At 45.7% G+C, this 15,690-nt stretch overlaps 1 protein-coding gene across 13 annotated transcripts in view; it reads left to right on the top strand.

Moving 5' to 3' along the window:
* adcy2b (adenylate cyclase 2b (brain)) overlaps nucleotides 1–15,690 on the top strand; it is an 83,080-nt gene that overhangs the window by 9,457 nt on the left and 57,933 nt on the right. For 9 of the 13 annotated variants that reach the window (XR_016493558.1, XR_016493556.1, XR_016493557.1 and 6 more), the window contains exon 2: nucleotides 12,297–12,494. The exons of the other annotated variants lie outside the window; for them this stretch is intronic. Coding sequence is in view for 5 of the 9 variants with exons in the window: in XM_036970829.2 (XP_036826724.1) it covers nucleotides 12,297–12,494 (198 nt within the window). In the remaining 4 variants the exon portion in view is untranslated. The remainder of the gene's footprint in view (nucleotides 1–12,296; nucleotides 12,495–15,690) is intronic. 13 annotated transcript variants of the gene reach the window in all.

Here is a 15,690-nt window from a genome sequence, read left to right as displayed (position 1 = left end):
ATTAAACATGACAGAGAGAGAGAGGCGAGAAATGTCTAATAATCTACATCCCATTTTAGATGAATATTCAAGACTTTCAGAAAACATGGAAAGTGCATACAGTGCATTCGGAAAGTATTCAGACCCCTTGACTTTTTCCACATTTTGTTATGTTACAGCCTTATTCTAAAATGGATTAAATAAATGAAAAATACTCACCAATCTACACACAATATACCATAATGACAAAGCAAAAACAGGTTAATAGAATTTTAGACAATTTATTAAAATTTAACAACAGAAATACCTTATTTACATAAGTATTCAGATCCTTTGCCATGAGACTCGAAACTGAGCTCAGGTGCATCCTGTTTCCATTGATCATCCTTGAGATGTTTCTACAACTTCATTGAAGTCCGCTTGTAAATTATATTTATTGGACATGATTTGGAAAGGCACAGACCTGTCTATATAAGGTCACACAGTTGACAGTGCATGTCAGAGAGAAAACCAAGCCACGAGGTCAAACGAAATGTACGTCGAGGCACAGATCTGGGGAAGGGTATCAAAAATTGTCTACAGCATTGAAGGTCCCGAAGAACACAGAGTACTCCATCATTCTTCAATGGAAGAAGTTTCGAACCACCAAGACTCTCCCTAGAGCTGTCCGCCCGGCTAAACTGAGCAATCGGGGGAGAAGGGCCTTTGTCAAGGAGGTGACCAAGAACCCGATGGTCACTCTGACAGAACTCCAGAGTTTCTCTGTGGAGATGGGAAAACCTTGCAGAAGGCCAACCTTACGGTAGAGGCCTTTACGGTAGAGTGGCCAGACGGAATCCATTCTTCAGTAAAGGACACACACACACACACACACACACACACACACACACACACACACACACACACACACACACACACACACACACACACACACACACCCCTCGCTGACTGACAGTGTTATGTTCCCTCCCTCTTCCCCCTGTATAAAGGTGGAATCAGTCAGTCTGAGGTAAAAGGGAAGTAATTGTTCTTGTAGACAAAACAGTAGAGAACAGCAGCCCGTCATCTCCCCCTCTCCCTTTGTCCTGCCTGGGAAATGGGCTTGAATGGGTTTAAATGGAATTAAATAGCTTTAAATAGCTAACAATTTGAAATGTGCAAATGGCAGGAGTTTTTACCGCAGATAGGCTAAGGGAGAGCACTAAAGTGGGGAAAGAGCAGGACTATTCAGTTATTCAGTTACAGATGGGAAAGGTGAGCAGACTATGCGTTTGTGTGTGTTTGAGTTGTGTGTGTGTGTGTGCATGTGTGTTCCTGCGAGCATGTGGGTGTGCCAGTGGCGGTCAGTGTCATTTATGATGAGGGAGGACAATTTTATTTTCATGAGCATGGCCTTATTTCTATTACAGCATGTTGGATGACTGTCATTCATATTCCAATTTAACATCGTTAGGTTTAGGCTACTATATCATACTCAAATTTTCCCTAAACCCACCATGAGGTTGCTATAACCTAGCCTATGAATGAAAGTTTACAACATAGGTGCACACAGGTCTAGAGAAAAATGACACATAGACAGACAATGACTGTCATTCAATACCACCTTGCACACTCTTTCCTGCATCTAGCCTATCTAGGGTGTAATCATTAGTTCAACAGATGCAAACAAGACTTACTGTAATTTTGGACAAATTCAGATTTTTATCCCCGTTTTGTTTGCTTCCATTTAAGAAGCATTTTTCAACAGAATCGGCGTAATGAATAAACCCCTGATCACGCATAAACACAATTCACTTTCATAGCAGCCACGTTGTATTCATTCTCACCTCTATGCAATCTCCTCCTCTGACCTTTTCCCTTAGTTTGTGGACTTCAATGAACAACACATCAGCTGTATGTAATCAAGCGAAAAAAAACTTTCCTAGCCAAACCACCACACACAGCCTACATCGTTGTCCCCATATTAACTAAAGTAACGTTCTACTCAATATGGCTAATAGAACTAATGCGTTAGTAAACCCACTACAATCATGCAGTAACGTTACAGTGTATAGTCAGTAAGCAGTTACACCGGCAGGCCCCGGTGGCAATAAATTAATAAAACCAAAAGCTTACCTTGAAGAGTTCCAGTATTGCGTTGGATAGTCATAGCCAGCTAGCTAACATAGCATCCCTCTGTTTGAGCTGGGTATTTGAGCAACTAAACTAGTCACCTGCATTTGCTAGCTAAGTAAGTGAAACTGAAAGTGAAAATAAATCACAAAACCTCTCTCTTTCCCCTTCATTTTTGAAGAAATACATTTGTTAAAAACTGTTCAACTATTGTCTCTCTCTCATTTTGAGTCAGCTACTCGCCACATTTTATGCGCTGCAGTGCTAGCTAGCTGGAGCTTTTGCTTTCAGTACTAGATTCATTCTCTGATCATTTGATTGGGTGGACAATATGTCAGTTCATGCTGCAAGAGCTCTGATAGGTTGGAGGACGTCCTCCGGAAGTTGTCATAATTACCGTGTAAGTCTATGGAAAGGGGTGTGAACCATGAGCCTCCTAGGTTTTGTATTGAAGTCAATGTACCAAGAGGAGGACGAAAGCTAGCTCTCCTCCTGATACACCATGGTGCTACCCTACAGAGTTCGGTTGAGGCTATTGTAGACCTTCATTGCAAAACAGTGTGTTTGAATCAATTATTTGGTGAAGTGAATATATTTAGTATAGTTGTACCTTTTTCCACTGGTGTGTGCATGTGTGACGAAAGGTAAAGTATGACATTATGTTGCTAATCACGCAGTTAGTGAGTCATTGCCATAATTGGTATTTTATACACTTTATCAAATATTTATGAGTGTGTTTTAGAGAGGGAACAAGGATTGATAATAATGGCTGCGACCGGAGGGGTGTGTTTTGTTGTGTTTGTGTGTGTATGTGCATGTGTGTGTGTATGTATGCTTTCTGTGTATATATATATATATAAAGCTCATTGTAATTCTGTCTGGGTGCTTGCTCTCTGTGCTTCTTGGGGTGGCAGTAGCTAGCTAGTAGTCTCCTAGGTTTTGCCTGGCCTAGTCAGACCCTAAATCATAGCACTGCTGCTGAGGCATTACTCTACCTCCCCTAACAATACGTCCCCCTTGCCTCAGCCTGGCTCTACACACCCTGACTCATACTTATACTGCTACTCCTTAGAATCTTTAAACACCACTGTATTCTAGCAAATAACCATAGAACACCTCTCTATTCTACCATAGAGCCATAGAACACCACTGTATTCTAGCATAGAACTATAGAACATCACTGTATTCTACCATAGAACCATAAAACACCAATGTATTCTACCATAGAACCATAGAACACCACTGTATTCTACCATAGAACCATAAAACACCAATGTATTCTACCATAGAATCATAGAACACCACAAAACATACAAATACAAATCATAGAACTGCAGAATGATAGAATGTATTCTACTGATGTGTTTTTATCACAGAATCATAATATGGAGGGTCTTCTGATGATATTCTAGGCTCTCATAATGTTCTTATGCAAAATCTACATTCAGAATATTATGCCGATTTCTGTATCTCTACAATTTATAACCTCAGAGTCAGAAAGGCAGGGTAATTATAAGGAACAAAAATATAAACACGACATGTAAAGAGTTGGTCCAATGTTTCGTGAGCTGAAATAAAAGATCCCAGAACTTTTGCATATGTACCAAAAGCTTATTTCTCACAAATTTTGTGCAGAAATGTGTTTACATTCCAACTAGTGAGTAATGTTATTTCTCCTGTGCCAAGATGATCCATCCACCTGACAGGTGTAGCATATGAAGAAGCTGATTAATTAAACAGCATGATTATTACACAGGTGCACCTTGAACGTTAAATTCTCTACCATAAGGGAAAGGGGGATACCTAGTCAGTTGTACAACTGAATGCATTCAACTGAAATGCGTCTTCCGCATTTAACCCAACCCCTCTGAATCAGAGAAGTGCTGGCGGCTGCCTTAAAATCCGCCTCTGACGTCATTTTAGAACATTTGGCAGTATGTCCAACTCAATTCCTATGCCCCCCCAGGCCCACCCATGGCTGAGCCATTGACAAGTCATGTGAAATCCATAGATTAGGGCCTAATGAATTTATTCCAATTGACTGATTTCCCTATATGAACTGTAACTCAGTAAAATCGTTGAAATTGTTGCATGTTGCGTTTATATTTTTGTTAAGTATGTTTGATCTGGACCCTGCATTCTTGATGTCAGAGAAGTAGGCCTCGACCTCCACCCAGCCTCTAGCTGTAGCCCTTCCTGCAGTGATATGACCTAGTGGCATCATGGGTTGGAATGTTATTCATGTTTTTAAATATTTTTAACAAATTTAAACAGCCAAAAATCTGGTGTTTCTATGTGAAACGGTTTTGTTATATTTCAGTCTTCAGTGATGTATATACAGTGGAATATTGAGATGTAAACTCAAAATGTAATAGATTTCAACTCTATATCTGACATGGTATATGTGCCTTCTGTTTTGTAAGCCCATAACCATGTGTGTGAGGTGTATACTTGTGTTTCAAAGTACATTTGTTTAAGACTACCAAGAAAGACTGTGTGACTCTGATTTAGCCCATTGCAGTAAAAGGCTAATGGACTTCTGCATAATGAATACACTACCACACTATCAGGCTACCTGTAACGCTCAATGAGTGAATGGGTGTGGAGTCAGGCGCAGAGAGCAAAGGAGGGGCAGGTTTCGGGTCGAGAGCCAGACCCTGTCCCCCGGTGCAAACACGGGGGCCTCACTGCGGTGACGGTCAGCGCTCTTCTTCTGCCGTCCACTCGCCTGGCGTAATGACTCCTGGGCGGCCCTCCAGGTCTCCTTAGAGCGCTGCACCCACTCCTCCACCGCAGGAGCCTCAGTCTGGCTCTGATGCCATGGTGCCAGGACCGGCTGGTACCCCAACACACACTCAAATGGTGACATGTTGGTAGAGGAGTAGCTTAGTGAGTTCTGGGCCATTTCTGCCCAGGGGATGTATCTCGCCCACTCCCCTGGCCGGTCCTGGCAATACGACCGCAGAAACCTACCCACCTCCTGGTTCACTCTCTCCACTTGTCCATTACTCTCCGGGTGATACCCTGAGGTCAGGCTGACCGAGAACCCCAGACGTTCCATAAATGCCCTCAACACACGGGAGGTAAACTGGGGACCCCGATCAGAAACAATATCCTCGGGCACCCCGTAGTGCCGGAAGATATGGGTGAAAAGAGCCTCCGCAGTCTGCAGGGCCGTAGGGAGACCGGGCAACGGGATAAGACGACAGGACTAGAGAACCGATCCACAACGACCAGGATCGTTGTGTTCCCCTGAGAGGGGGGAAGGTCAGTAAGAAAATCCACCGATAGATGGGTCCACGGCCGTTGTGGAACGGGGAGGGGTTGTAACTTCCCTCGTGGCAGGTGCCTAGGAGCCTTACTCTGGGCGCACACCGAACAGGAGGAGACATAGAATCGCACATCCCTCACCAAGGTGGGCCACCAGTACTTCCCCCTAAGACCTCGCACTGTCCTTGAAATACCCGCGTGACCCGACGAGGGTAGACTATGAGCCCATCGAATCAATTGATCACAAACAGCGAGCGGCACGTACCTACGACCCTCCGGACACTGTGAAGGCGCAGGTTCCTCCCTTAGCGCCCGCTCGATGTCCGCGTCCACCTCCCATACTACCGGTGCTACCAGCCTAGCCGCCGGAATGATGGGAGTAGGATCGATGGACCGGTCCTCAGTGTCATAGAGGCGGGACAGCGCGTCGGCCTTAGTGTTGAGGGAACCTGGTCGATACGAGATTGTAAAACGAAATCTGGTGAAATACATGGCCCACCTTGCCTGACGAGGATTCAGTCTCCTAGCTGATCGGATATACTCCAGGTTACGGTGGTCAGTCCAGATGAGGAAAGGGTGCTTAGCCCCCTCAAGCCAGTGTCTCCACACCTTCAGGGCCTTAACCATAGCCAACAACTTCCTGTCCCCCACATCATAATTCCGCTCCGCTGGCCCGAGCTTCTTTGAAAAAAAAGCACAGGGGCGGAGCTTCGGTGGCGTACCCGAGCGTTGTGAGAGCACCGCTCCAACCCCAGCCTCGGATGCGTCCACCTCTACTATGAACGCCAAAGAAGGGTCCGGATGCGCCAACACCAGCGCCTCAGTGAACAGCGCCTTCAACCTACGGAAAGCTCCGTCCGCCTCTACTGACCACTGCAAACGCACCGGCCCCCCCTTCAGCAGTGAGGTAATAGGAGCTGCTACCTGACCAAAATAAAACCCTGGACCCTGGATAAACCTCCGGTAGTAATTGGAAAACCCTAAGAACCGCTGCACCTCCTTTACCGTGGTCGGAGTCGGCCAATTACTCACGGCCTTGACGCGGTCACCCTCCATTACCACCCCCGAGCTGGAAATGCGATAACCCAGGAAGGAAACGGCTCGTTTGGAAAACTCACATTTCTCCGCCTTCACGTACAGGTCATGCTCCAGCAGTCGCCCAAGAACCTTGCGCAGCAGAGACACATGCGCGGTGCGTGTAGCGGAGTAGATCAAAATATCGTCAATATACACCACCACACCCTGTCCGTGCAGGTCTCTGAGAATCTCATCAACGAAGGATTGAAAGATAGCTGGAGCATTCTTTAACCCGTACGGCATGACGAGGTACTCATAATGGCCAGCTGTGGTACTAAACGCGGTTTTCCACTCATCTCCCTCCCGAATAAGCACCAGATTATACGCACTCCTGAGATCCAGTTTCGTGAAGAACCTCGCTCCGTGAAATGATTCCACTGCCGTAGCAATGAGAGGTAGTGGGTAACTAAAACCCACCGGGATGGAATTGAGACCTCGATAATCAATACACGGACGCAAACCACCATCCTTTTTCTTCACAAAAAAGAAACTCGAGGAGACGGGTGACATGGAGGGCCGAATGTACCCCTGTCCCAGAGCTTCCGTGACATATGTCTCCATAGCCAACGTCTCCTCCTGGGATAAAGGATACACATGACTCCTGACTCCTCTTGGGTCGCTTTCTTTTTACTGAAAGCGATAGCCAAATCGGCATACTCAGCGGGAATGCGCACGGTGGAAACCTGGTCTGGACTCTCCACCGTTGTCGCACCGATGGAAACTCCTACACACCTGCCTGAACACTCATCAGACCACCCCTGGAGAGTCCCCTGTTTCCACGAAATCGTCGGATTGTGAATAGCCAGCCAGGGAATCCCCAGCACCACCGGAAACGCAGGTGAATCGATAAGGAACAGACTAATCCGCTCCTTATGATTCCCCTGCGTAATCATCTCCAAAGGAATTGTGGCCTCCCTGACCAGCCCTGACCCTAATGGTCGACTATCTAAAGAGTGCACGGGAAAAGGGGGGTCTATCTTAAATAACAGAATACTCAACCTCTGAGCGAGTCTGCGATCTATAAAGTTCCCAGCTGCACCTGAATTGACTAGCGCCTTATGCTGGAGAGAGGGAAAACATTTAAGGAAACAAATTAATAAAAACATGTGACCAACCGGAAACTCTGGGAGAGTGTGGTGCTGACTCACCTGGGGTAACCGAGGAGTGTTCTGCCTGCCCTCTCGACTCCCAGATGAACTCCTCAAGCACCGACCTGAAGTGTGCCCTCTCCGGCCACAACTAGTACAGGAGGAGCCTCCTCCTCCGATCTCCCTAGATGCATCAGGATAGGAGCGGGAGGGTCAGGAGGTGGAACTAACAGGACCCTTTCAGAACGTCCGCGAGCAGCTAGCAGATGGTCTAACTGGATCGACAGGTCTATCAGTTCATCCAGGCTGAGCGTTGTGTCCCGACAAGCCAGCTCCCTGCGGACGTCCTCTCTCAGGCTACACCTGTAATGGTCTATCAGGGCCCGTCGTTCCACCCTGCTCCAGTGGCCAAGGTCCGGAAATCCAGCGCGAAGTCCTGCGCGCTCCTCGTCCCCTGCCAGAGATGGAACAACCTCTCACCTGCCGCTCGGCCCTCCGGAGGGTGATCGAGCACGGCCCGGAAACGGCGGGTGAACTCCGGGTAGTCGCCCCTCGCTGAGTCGGCCCGTTCCAGACAGCATTGGCCCACTCCAGGGCTCTACCCGTGAGGCAAGAGACGAGGGCACTCACGCTCTCCTCGTCCGAGGGAGCCGGCCGAACGGTGGCCAGGTAGAGATCTAGTTGAAGCAGGAATCCCTGGCACCTCGCCGCCGCTCCTTCGTACTCCCTCGGAGGCGTAATGCGCAGAGCGCTGGAACCGGATTCCGCTGTGGGAGATGGTAGAGTTGCTGGTGGGAGGGTAGGTGGGGTAGTAGGGAGACCACTCCTCTCCCAACGATCCATCCTCTCCATCATTTGATCCATCGCTGATCCGATGCGATGGAGGATGGACGTGTGATGAAGGACTCTCTCCTCCATCGCGGGGAGAGGGGTGGTCGCTGCTCCTGCTGACTCCATAGTAGGTGCGGGCTTCTGTAATGCTCAATGAGTGAATGGGTGTGGAATCAGGTGCAGAGAGCAAAGGATGCGGGAAAAAACATGATTTAATGTCCAAAAAATCACAGGAACAAAATAGTATGCCCAACACAGGTGAAACTATAAAACAAAATAGTACCCTATTGTGAAATACTAGGACAGCGAGAGAACCCAACAAAACACTAACCAAACTCACAAATACAGATGAACAAGTCCGCACAAACAGAAGTGGGCTAAACAAACTTAAATAACCCCACCCTAACAACCAAACAAGGAACAGGTGAAACCAATTAGACAAAACCAAACGAACACAGAACAAAGGATCGGTGGCAGCTAGTAGACCGGCGAGGACGACCGCCGAGCGCCACCCGAACAAGAAGGGGAGCCACCTTCGGTAATATTCGTGACACTACCCAATGCCTGTCACTTTTACCTGGGTATTTGTGATGAGAGGGAGTGGACACACTTACACACACACGTACATGTTTTCTCACGTGTGTACACAGAGAGGCAGTCATACACACAGGCATGCACCCACCCACGCAGGCAGGCACACACACACAAGCACCAGTTGAGGCTCCCCAGAGGAGGAAGGGGAGGACCATCTTCCTCAGTGAATTTTTTTGAATTTTTATATAGTTATCCTTTTTAGATACAACTATACTAACTATATTCACATGTCACCAAATAATTGATTAAAACACACTGTTTCGCAATGAAGGTCTACAGCAGCCTCAACAGCACTCAGTAGGGTAGCACCATGGTGTATCAGGAGGACAGTTAGTTTCCGTCCTCCTCGTGGTACATTAACCTCAATACAAAACCTAGGAGGCTCATGGTTCTCACTCCCTTCCATAGACTTACACAGGAATTATGACAACTTCCAGAGGACGTCCTACAACCTATCAGAGTTCTTGCAGCATGAACTGAGATGTGGTTAACCGAATGATCAAAGGATCAGAGAATGAATCTAGTACTGAAAGCATAAGCTACAGCTAGCTAGTACTGCAGTGCATAAAATGTGGTGAGTAGTTCACTCAAAGAGAGAGAAAGACAATAGTTGAACAGTTTTCAACAAATTAATTTCTTCAAAAATGAAGGAGAACCAAGAGAGGGAGAGAGAGCTAGCTAGCTAGCTTGTCATGTACAGTATAGTCCCTCTCCAGCGCTTGAGGTCGCCAGTCCGCTTATTATTATGCACACCTGTCACTATCGTTACGTGCACTAGCGCCTCATCAGACTCAACTAGACTCCATCACCTTCCTGATTACCTTCCCTGTCACTCATTTAGTTTTTTTCTTTGGCGTTACTGACTCTGTTGGTGTTTCATGTCTGTACGCTTTTTGTGTTTCTTGTTTTGTTCCATGTTTGTTTATTTATTAAATGATTCACTCCTTGTACTTGCTTCCCGACTCCCAGCAGAATAACACCTCCCCAAAGGGGAGCATCAGGGAGTGTTTTTGTTTTTTGTTTTGTAGGTGACGTTGTCTCCAGGTTTCGCTACCGGAGATGCCTCAGCTAGCTCCTCAGGATCCCATGCCTCAGCTACCTTGACAGGTTCACAAAACTATGTTGGACTGGCAAGCTCCCATGTCTCAGCCAGCTTGTCAGGCTCCCATGCCTCAGCTGGTTCGTCAGGCTCCCATCCCTCTGGTCGTGGTCCTGCGGCTGGAGCTTCGCACCAGGGAGGGGGTACTGTCACGTATACTCCCTCTCCGGCACTCGAGGTCACCAGTCTGCTTATTATTACGTGCACCAGCACCTCATCAGACTCAGCTAGAATCCATCACCTTCCTGGTTACCTTCCCTATAACTGCCGTTATTGACTCTGTTTGGTGTCTCAAGTCTGTACGCTTTCGTGTTTCTTGTTTTGTTCCATGTATGTTTATTTATAAAACTATTCACTCCCTGTACTTGTTTCCGGACTCCCAGCGAACACGTTACATAGCTATATTTCATTGTCTTTTTTTCACTATCATTTTCACTTCATTTGCACTATATAGAAATCACTCTGCCATTTACTTGTTTGCAAAAATGTGAATAATTTTCTTAATTTCAGTTTGTGATTAAACAAGCAAGTGTAGAGAGTCATTGTACAACCTGAACCACTCTGAAATATATTTTCCACAATCCAAAATATTGTGTTTTCAGCTATTTGAAGCTGGTGTGCAAAACCCGAAAGTAAAAGATGCAAAACCGAACATATCTTACGCTTCTTAGACACATAACACACATTTCTATGTGAATTTGGTCGGGTCGCTCAAAAAGTTACATATTGCGGCTAGCTAGCGAATGTAGCTAGCTAGTTTAGCATACTCAAACACCCCGATCAAACAGATAGAGATGCTATGTTAGCTAACTGGCTATGGCTATCCAACACTTGAACACGTGATCCTACGTTGTAAATTCATAGGCTAGGTTTTAGCAACCTCATGATGGGTATAGGGAAAATGTTAGTATCATGTAGTATTCTAAACCTATCAATGTTATGTTCCATTGAGCTGGGTGAAGGGACTATGAATGACAGTCATCCAATATGCTGTAATAGAAATAAGGCCATGCTCATCAACAACAACAAAAACGTCCTTCCTAATCTTAAACAGCACCAACCGCCACTGACACACACACAGGTCATGGCTGGGTGAGGGGTGAAGGAGTCATGTGAACGTTGATAGAGTCTGTCAGCTAGTGATGATGAGTAGAGCAGAGATGGGTATGAGACATCAAATCAAATTGTATTTGTCACAGCGAAATGCTTACTTACAAGCCCTTAATCAACAATGCAGTTTTAAGAAAAACACCTAAAAAAATAAAAAAATAAAAGTAACAAATAATTAAAGAGCAGCAGTAAAACAACAATAGCGAGGCTACATACAGGGTGTACAGAGTCAATGTGCAGGGGCACTGGTTAGTCGAGGTAATTGAGGTAACATATACATGTAGGTAGAGTTATTAACGTGACTTATGCATAGATAAAAACAGAGAGTAGCAGGAGTGTAAAAGAGGGGGGGAGGGAATGCAAATAGTCTGGGTACACATTTGATTAGACATGGATGCATTACAGAGTATGGAGGAGGGTATGAACGGAGACCGTGTGTGTGTGTGTTTTTGGTTTGACTTTTTTACTATTTTAGGCTTAGGGGTTAGCTTTAGGGTTAGGATTAGGTTTAGGGTTAGAGGTTAGGTTTAGGGTTAGGATTATTGTTAGAGGTTAGGTTTAGGGTTAGGATTAGGTTTAGGGTTAGAGGTTAGGTTTAGGGTTAGGATTAGGGTTAGAGGTTAGGTTTAGGGCTAGGATTAGGTTTAGGGTTAGAAAAAATAGGATTTTGAATGGGAATCAATTGTTTGTTCCCCACAAGGATAGTAAAAAAAATGTGTGTGTGTGTAAGAGAGTGAAAGAGTGTGTATGTGTTGGTATGTGCCTTGACAGATTTTAAATGCTGACAGTGACAGTGTGAGGATAGAAGTGACACAGTAGCACATTCTCTGGGCTCAGACTGCCTGTCTGTCTGTCTCTGTGTGTGTGTGGTGATGCGATGTGAATTCTGCTGGTCTACAATACACCACTTAGCAGATGCTTTTATCCCCAAATATTACAATACAAAGAGTGCCTGCATTTTTAGTAGGCTAACCCAAAAGAGAGAGCGAGAGAAAGAGAGGCGGTGTGAAGTTGTCTCCTTCAGAAATTGAGGAGACAAAAAGCTTCTGTCTCGTTTTTCTCTCCTTTTTCTAAACTCCCTCCCTCCCTCACCTCCCCTCCTCCCTTTCTCCCTCACTTCCCCTCTCTCTCTCCAGAACATGGAGGACCACCTAGCGTTCCTGATCACCGTGCCCACCACCCTCTTCCTCTTCCTCTCCATCTTCATCCTGGTCTGCATAGAGTCCGTCTTCAACCGCATGCTCCGCCTCTTCTCCCTCCTTATATGGGCCTGCCTGGTTGCCATGGGTTACCTCTTCATGTTCTCCGGGGGGATCCTCTGTCCTTGGGACCAGGTGAGGTGGGGGGGGGGGGGGGGGGGGGGGGGGGGTGCACTCGTGCGCGAGCATGTCTGGCGTGCATATTGGACAGCGTTGTGTGTTTGTGTAGAAGAAGAAAAATATTGTTCATTAATACTTTATTGTCCATTGGTCTTTAAAGGAGAAATGTTGCTCTTTTGCTTTTCAACCAATCCCTTGAGACACACATACAAGAGTTTGGGACCACAGGGTTAGCCACGGTTCATTGCTGCTGGAACTGTTTTTTTTTTAAGGATTGAGTGCCTTGCTCAAAACCACAGCGGCTGGAGATGCCATCTTTGATTACTGTTTACTACATCAGAACTGGGATTCAAACCGGCGATTGTCCTCTCTAACTTCTAGGCTACCTGCTTTCGTGTGTTTGTGTGTCTATGTGTGAGTGTGTGTCCTTTACCGTGAGTGTTCCTCATGTGTGATTAAGTGTTAGGCTAAGCCACAGAAGGTGAGAGATCAGGAGACAGATACATTACCTTTCAGGCCCATTCACTTTACTCTTCCCCCTCCTTATCTCCCTCCTTCCTTCCCTCTCTCTTTTCCAATTTACTTTTCATTTGATCTTTTTCCCAGTCCCCCCGCGTCTCTCTCTCTCTCCTTATTTCTAAAATTCTATTTACTTTATATCCCTCTGCCACTTTACCTCATCCTCCCTGGTCTCCTTCCATTTATCCCTCTCTCACTGTCACTCCCCCTCTCCTTCTCCTACCTTCTCTCCATCCCTCCTTCCCCTTCTGTTCCTCTCCTCCCTCCTTCTCTCAACCTTGTGCCCCCTTTCCTTCTCCTACCTTCTCTCCATCCCTCCCTCACCCTCTGTTTCTCTTATTCCCTCCCCCTCTCTGCATCCTTCTCTCCAGAGCCTCCTCTTCCCTTTAGCAGACTACTCATGGAGAGTAGTGCCCCGCGTCTGCTAAGGGCCCCCGACCAAAAAGGAACTCAGTTGGGTAGTGCATCAGCAGTTTTCCACTTGTTATGTCAGTCACTCAATTAGCCGAGTTCAGCTAACATTTTTAAGTTGCTAGGCAAGGTATTCTAGCCAGCTATATAAACCTTATAGTAGGCCTTATCATCACCAAATTACCGACCGGCCACGCGGGTCTTGCATTCAGGGGCCCTGACCTACAGGGCGCCACCGTTGATTTTGTTAGTCACTTTTACACATACAGTGCCTTGCGAAAGTATTCGGCCCCCTTGAACTTTGCGACCTTTTGCCACATTTCAGGCTTCAAACATAAAGATATAAAACTGTCTTTTTTTGTGAAGAATCAACAACAAGTGGGACACAATCATGAAGTGGAACGACATTTATTGGATATTTCAAACTTTTTTAACAAATCAAAAACTGAACAATTGGGTGTGCAAAATGATTCAGCCCCTTTACTTTCAGTGCAGCAAACTCTCTCCAGAAGTTCAGTGAGGATCTCTGAATGATCCAATGTTGACCTAAATGACTAATGATGATAAATACAATCCACCTGTGTGTAATCAAGTCTCCGTATAAATGCACCTGCACTGTGATAGTCTCAGAGATCCGTTAAAAGCGCAGAGAGCATCATGAAGAACAAGGAACACACCAGGCAGGTCCGAGATACTGTTGTGAAGAAGTTTAAAGCTGGATTTGGATACAAAAAGATTTCCCAAGCTTTAAACATCCCAAGGAGCACTGTGCAAGCGATAATATTGAAATGGAAGGAGTATCAGACCACTGCAAATCTACCAAGACCTGGCCGTCCCTCTAAACTTTCAGCTCATACAAGGAGAAGACTGATCAGAGATGCAGCCAAGAGGCCCATGATCACTTTGGATGAACTGCAGAGATCTACAGCTGAGGTGGGAGACTCTGTCCATAGGACAACAATCAGTCGTATATTGCACAAATCTGGCCTTTATGGAAGAGTGGCAAGAAGAAAGCCATTTCTTAAAGATATCCATAAAAAGTGTCGTTTAAAGTTTGCCACAAGCCACCTGGGAGACACACCAAACATGTGGAAGAAGGTGCTCTGGTCAGATGAAACCAAAATTGAACTTTTTGGCAACAATGCAAAACGTAATGTTTTTTGCGTAAAAGCAACACAGCTGAACACACCATCCCCACTGTCAAACATGGTGGTGACAGCATCATGGTTTGGGCCTGCTTTTCTTCAGCAGGGACAGGGAAGATGGTTAAAATTGATGGGAAGATGGATGGAGCCAAATACAGGACCATTCTGGAAGAAAACCTGATGGAGTCTGCAAAAGACCTGAGACTGGGACGGAGATTTGTCTTCCAACAAGACAATGATCCAAAACATAAAGCAAAATCTACAATGGAATGGTTCAAAAATAAACATATCCAGGTGTTAGAATGGCCAAGTCAAAGTCCAGACCTGAATCCAATCGAGAATCTGTGGAAAGAACTGAAAACTGCTGTTCACAAATGCTCTCCATCCAACCTCACTGAGCTCGAGCTGATTTGCAAGGAGGAATGGGGAAAAAATGTCAGTCTCTCGATGTGCAAAACTGATAGAGACATACCCCAAGCGACTTACAGCTGTAATCGCAGCAAAAGGTGGCGCTACAAAGTATTAACTTAAGGGGGCTGAATAATTTTGCACGCCCAATTTTTCAGTTTTGGATTTGTTAAAAAAGTTTGAAATATCCAATAAATGTCGTTCCACTTCATGATTGTGTCCCACTTGTTGTTGATTCTACACAAAAAAATACAGTTTTATATCTTTATGTTTGAAGCCTGAAATGTGGCAAAAGGTCGCAAAGTTCAAGGGGGCCGAATACTTTCGCAAGGCACTGTATATCATATGAATGTGGCATAAATCATAGCAAAATGTGTAAATTGCAGAAAATATGCTTTTAAACTGCAACACTTTCTCTACACCCCATGGTAAATGTGTAGAATTGCAAGAAATTAACTTTCAAATACAAAGAAAATACAAAAGTGGGGGCACTAAAAGGTTTTTCCCGCGACGTAGGGGGGCCCCCCCAACCAAATCTCGCTTAGGGCCCTCAAAAGGCTAGAGGCGGCACTGCTTCTCTCCCTCCCGCATACCCCTCTCCTTCTCCTAGCTTCTCTCCCTCACTCTTCCATCATCGTGGTGGAGATATTTTTATCCATCTCTCCATCTGTGAGAGCATAATCATACTGCATTATTAAACAACCTATTCTGCTCATTGACTCTCTTTC

The sequence above is a fragment of the Oncorhynchus mykiss genome, chromosome 30, assembly GCF_057628025.1.
Source record: "Oncorhynchus mykiss isolate SJ-2025 chromosome 30, ASM5762802v1, whole genome shotgun sequence".
In the NCBI taxonomy this organism is placed as follows: Eukaryota; Metazoa; Chordata; class Actinopteri; order Salmoniformes; family Salmonidae; genus Oncorhynchus; species Oncorhynchus mykiss.
The sequence above is the reverse complement of the archived record's forward strand: the minus strand, read 5'-3'. Positions and strand labels throughout refer to the sequence as shown.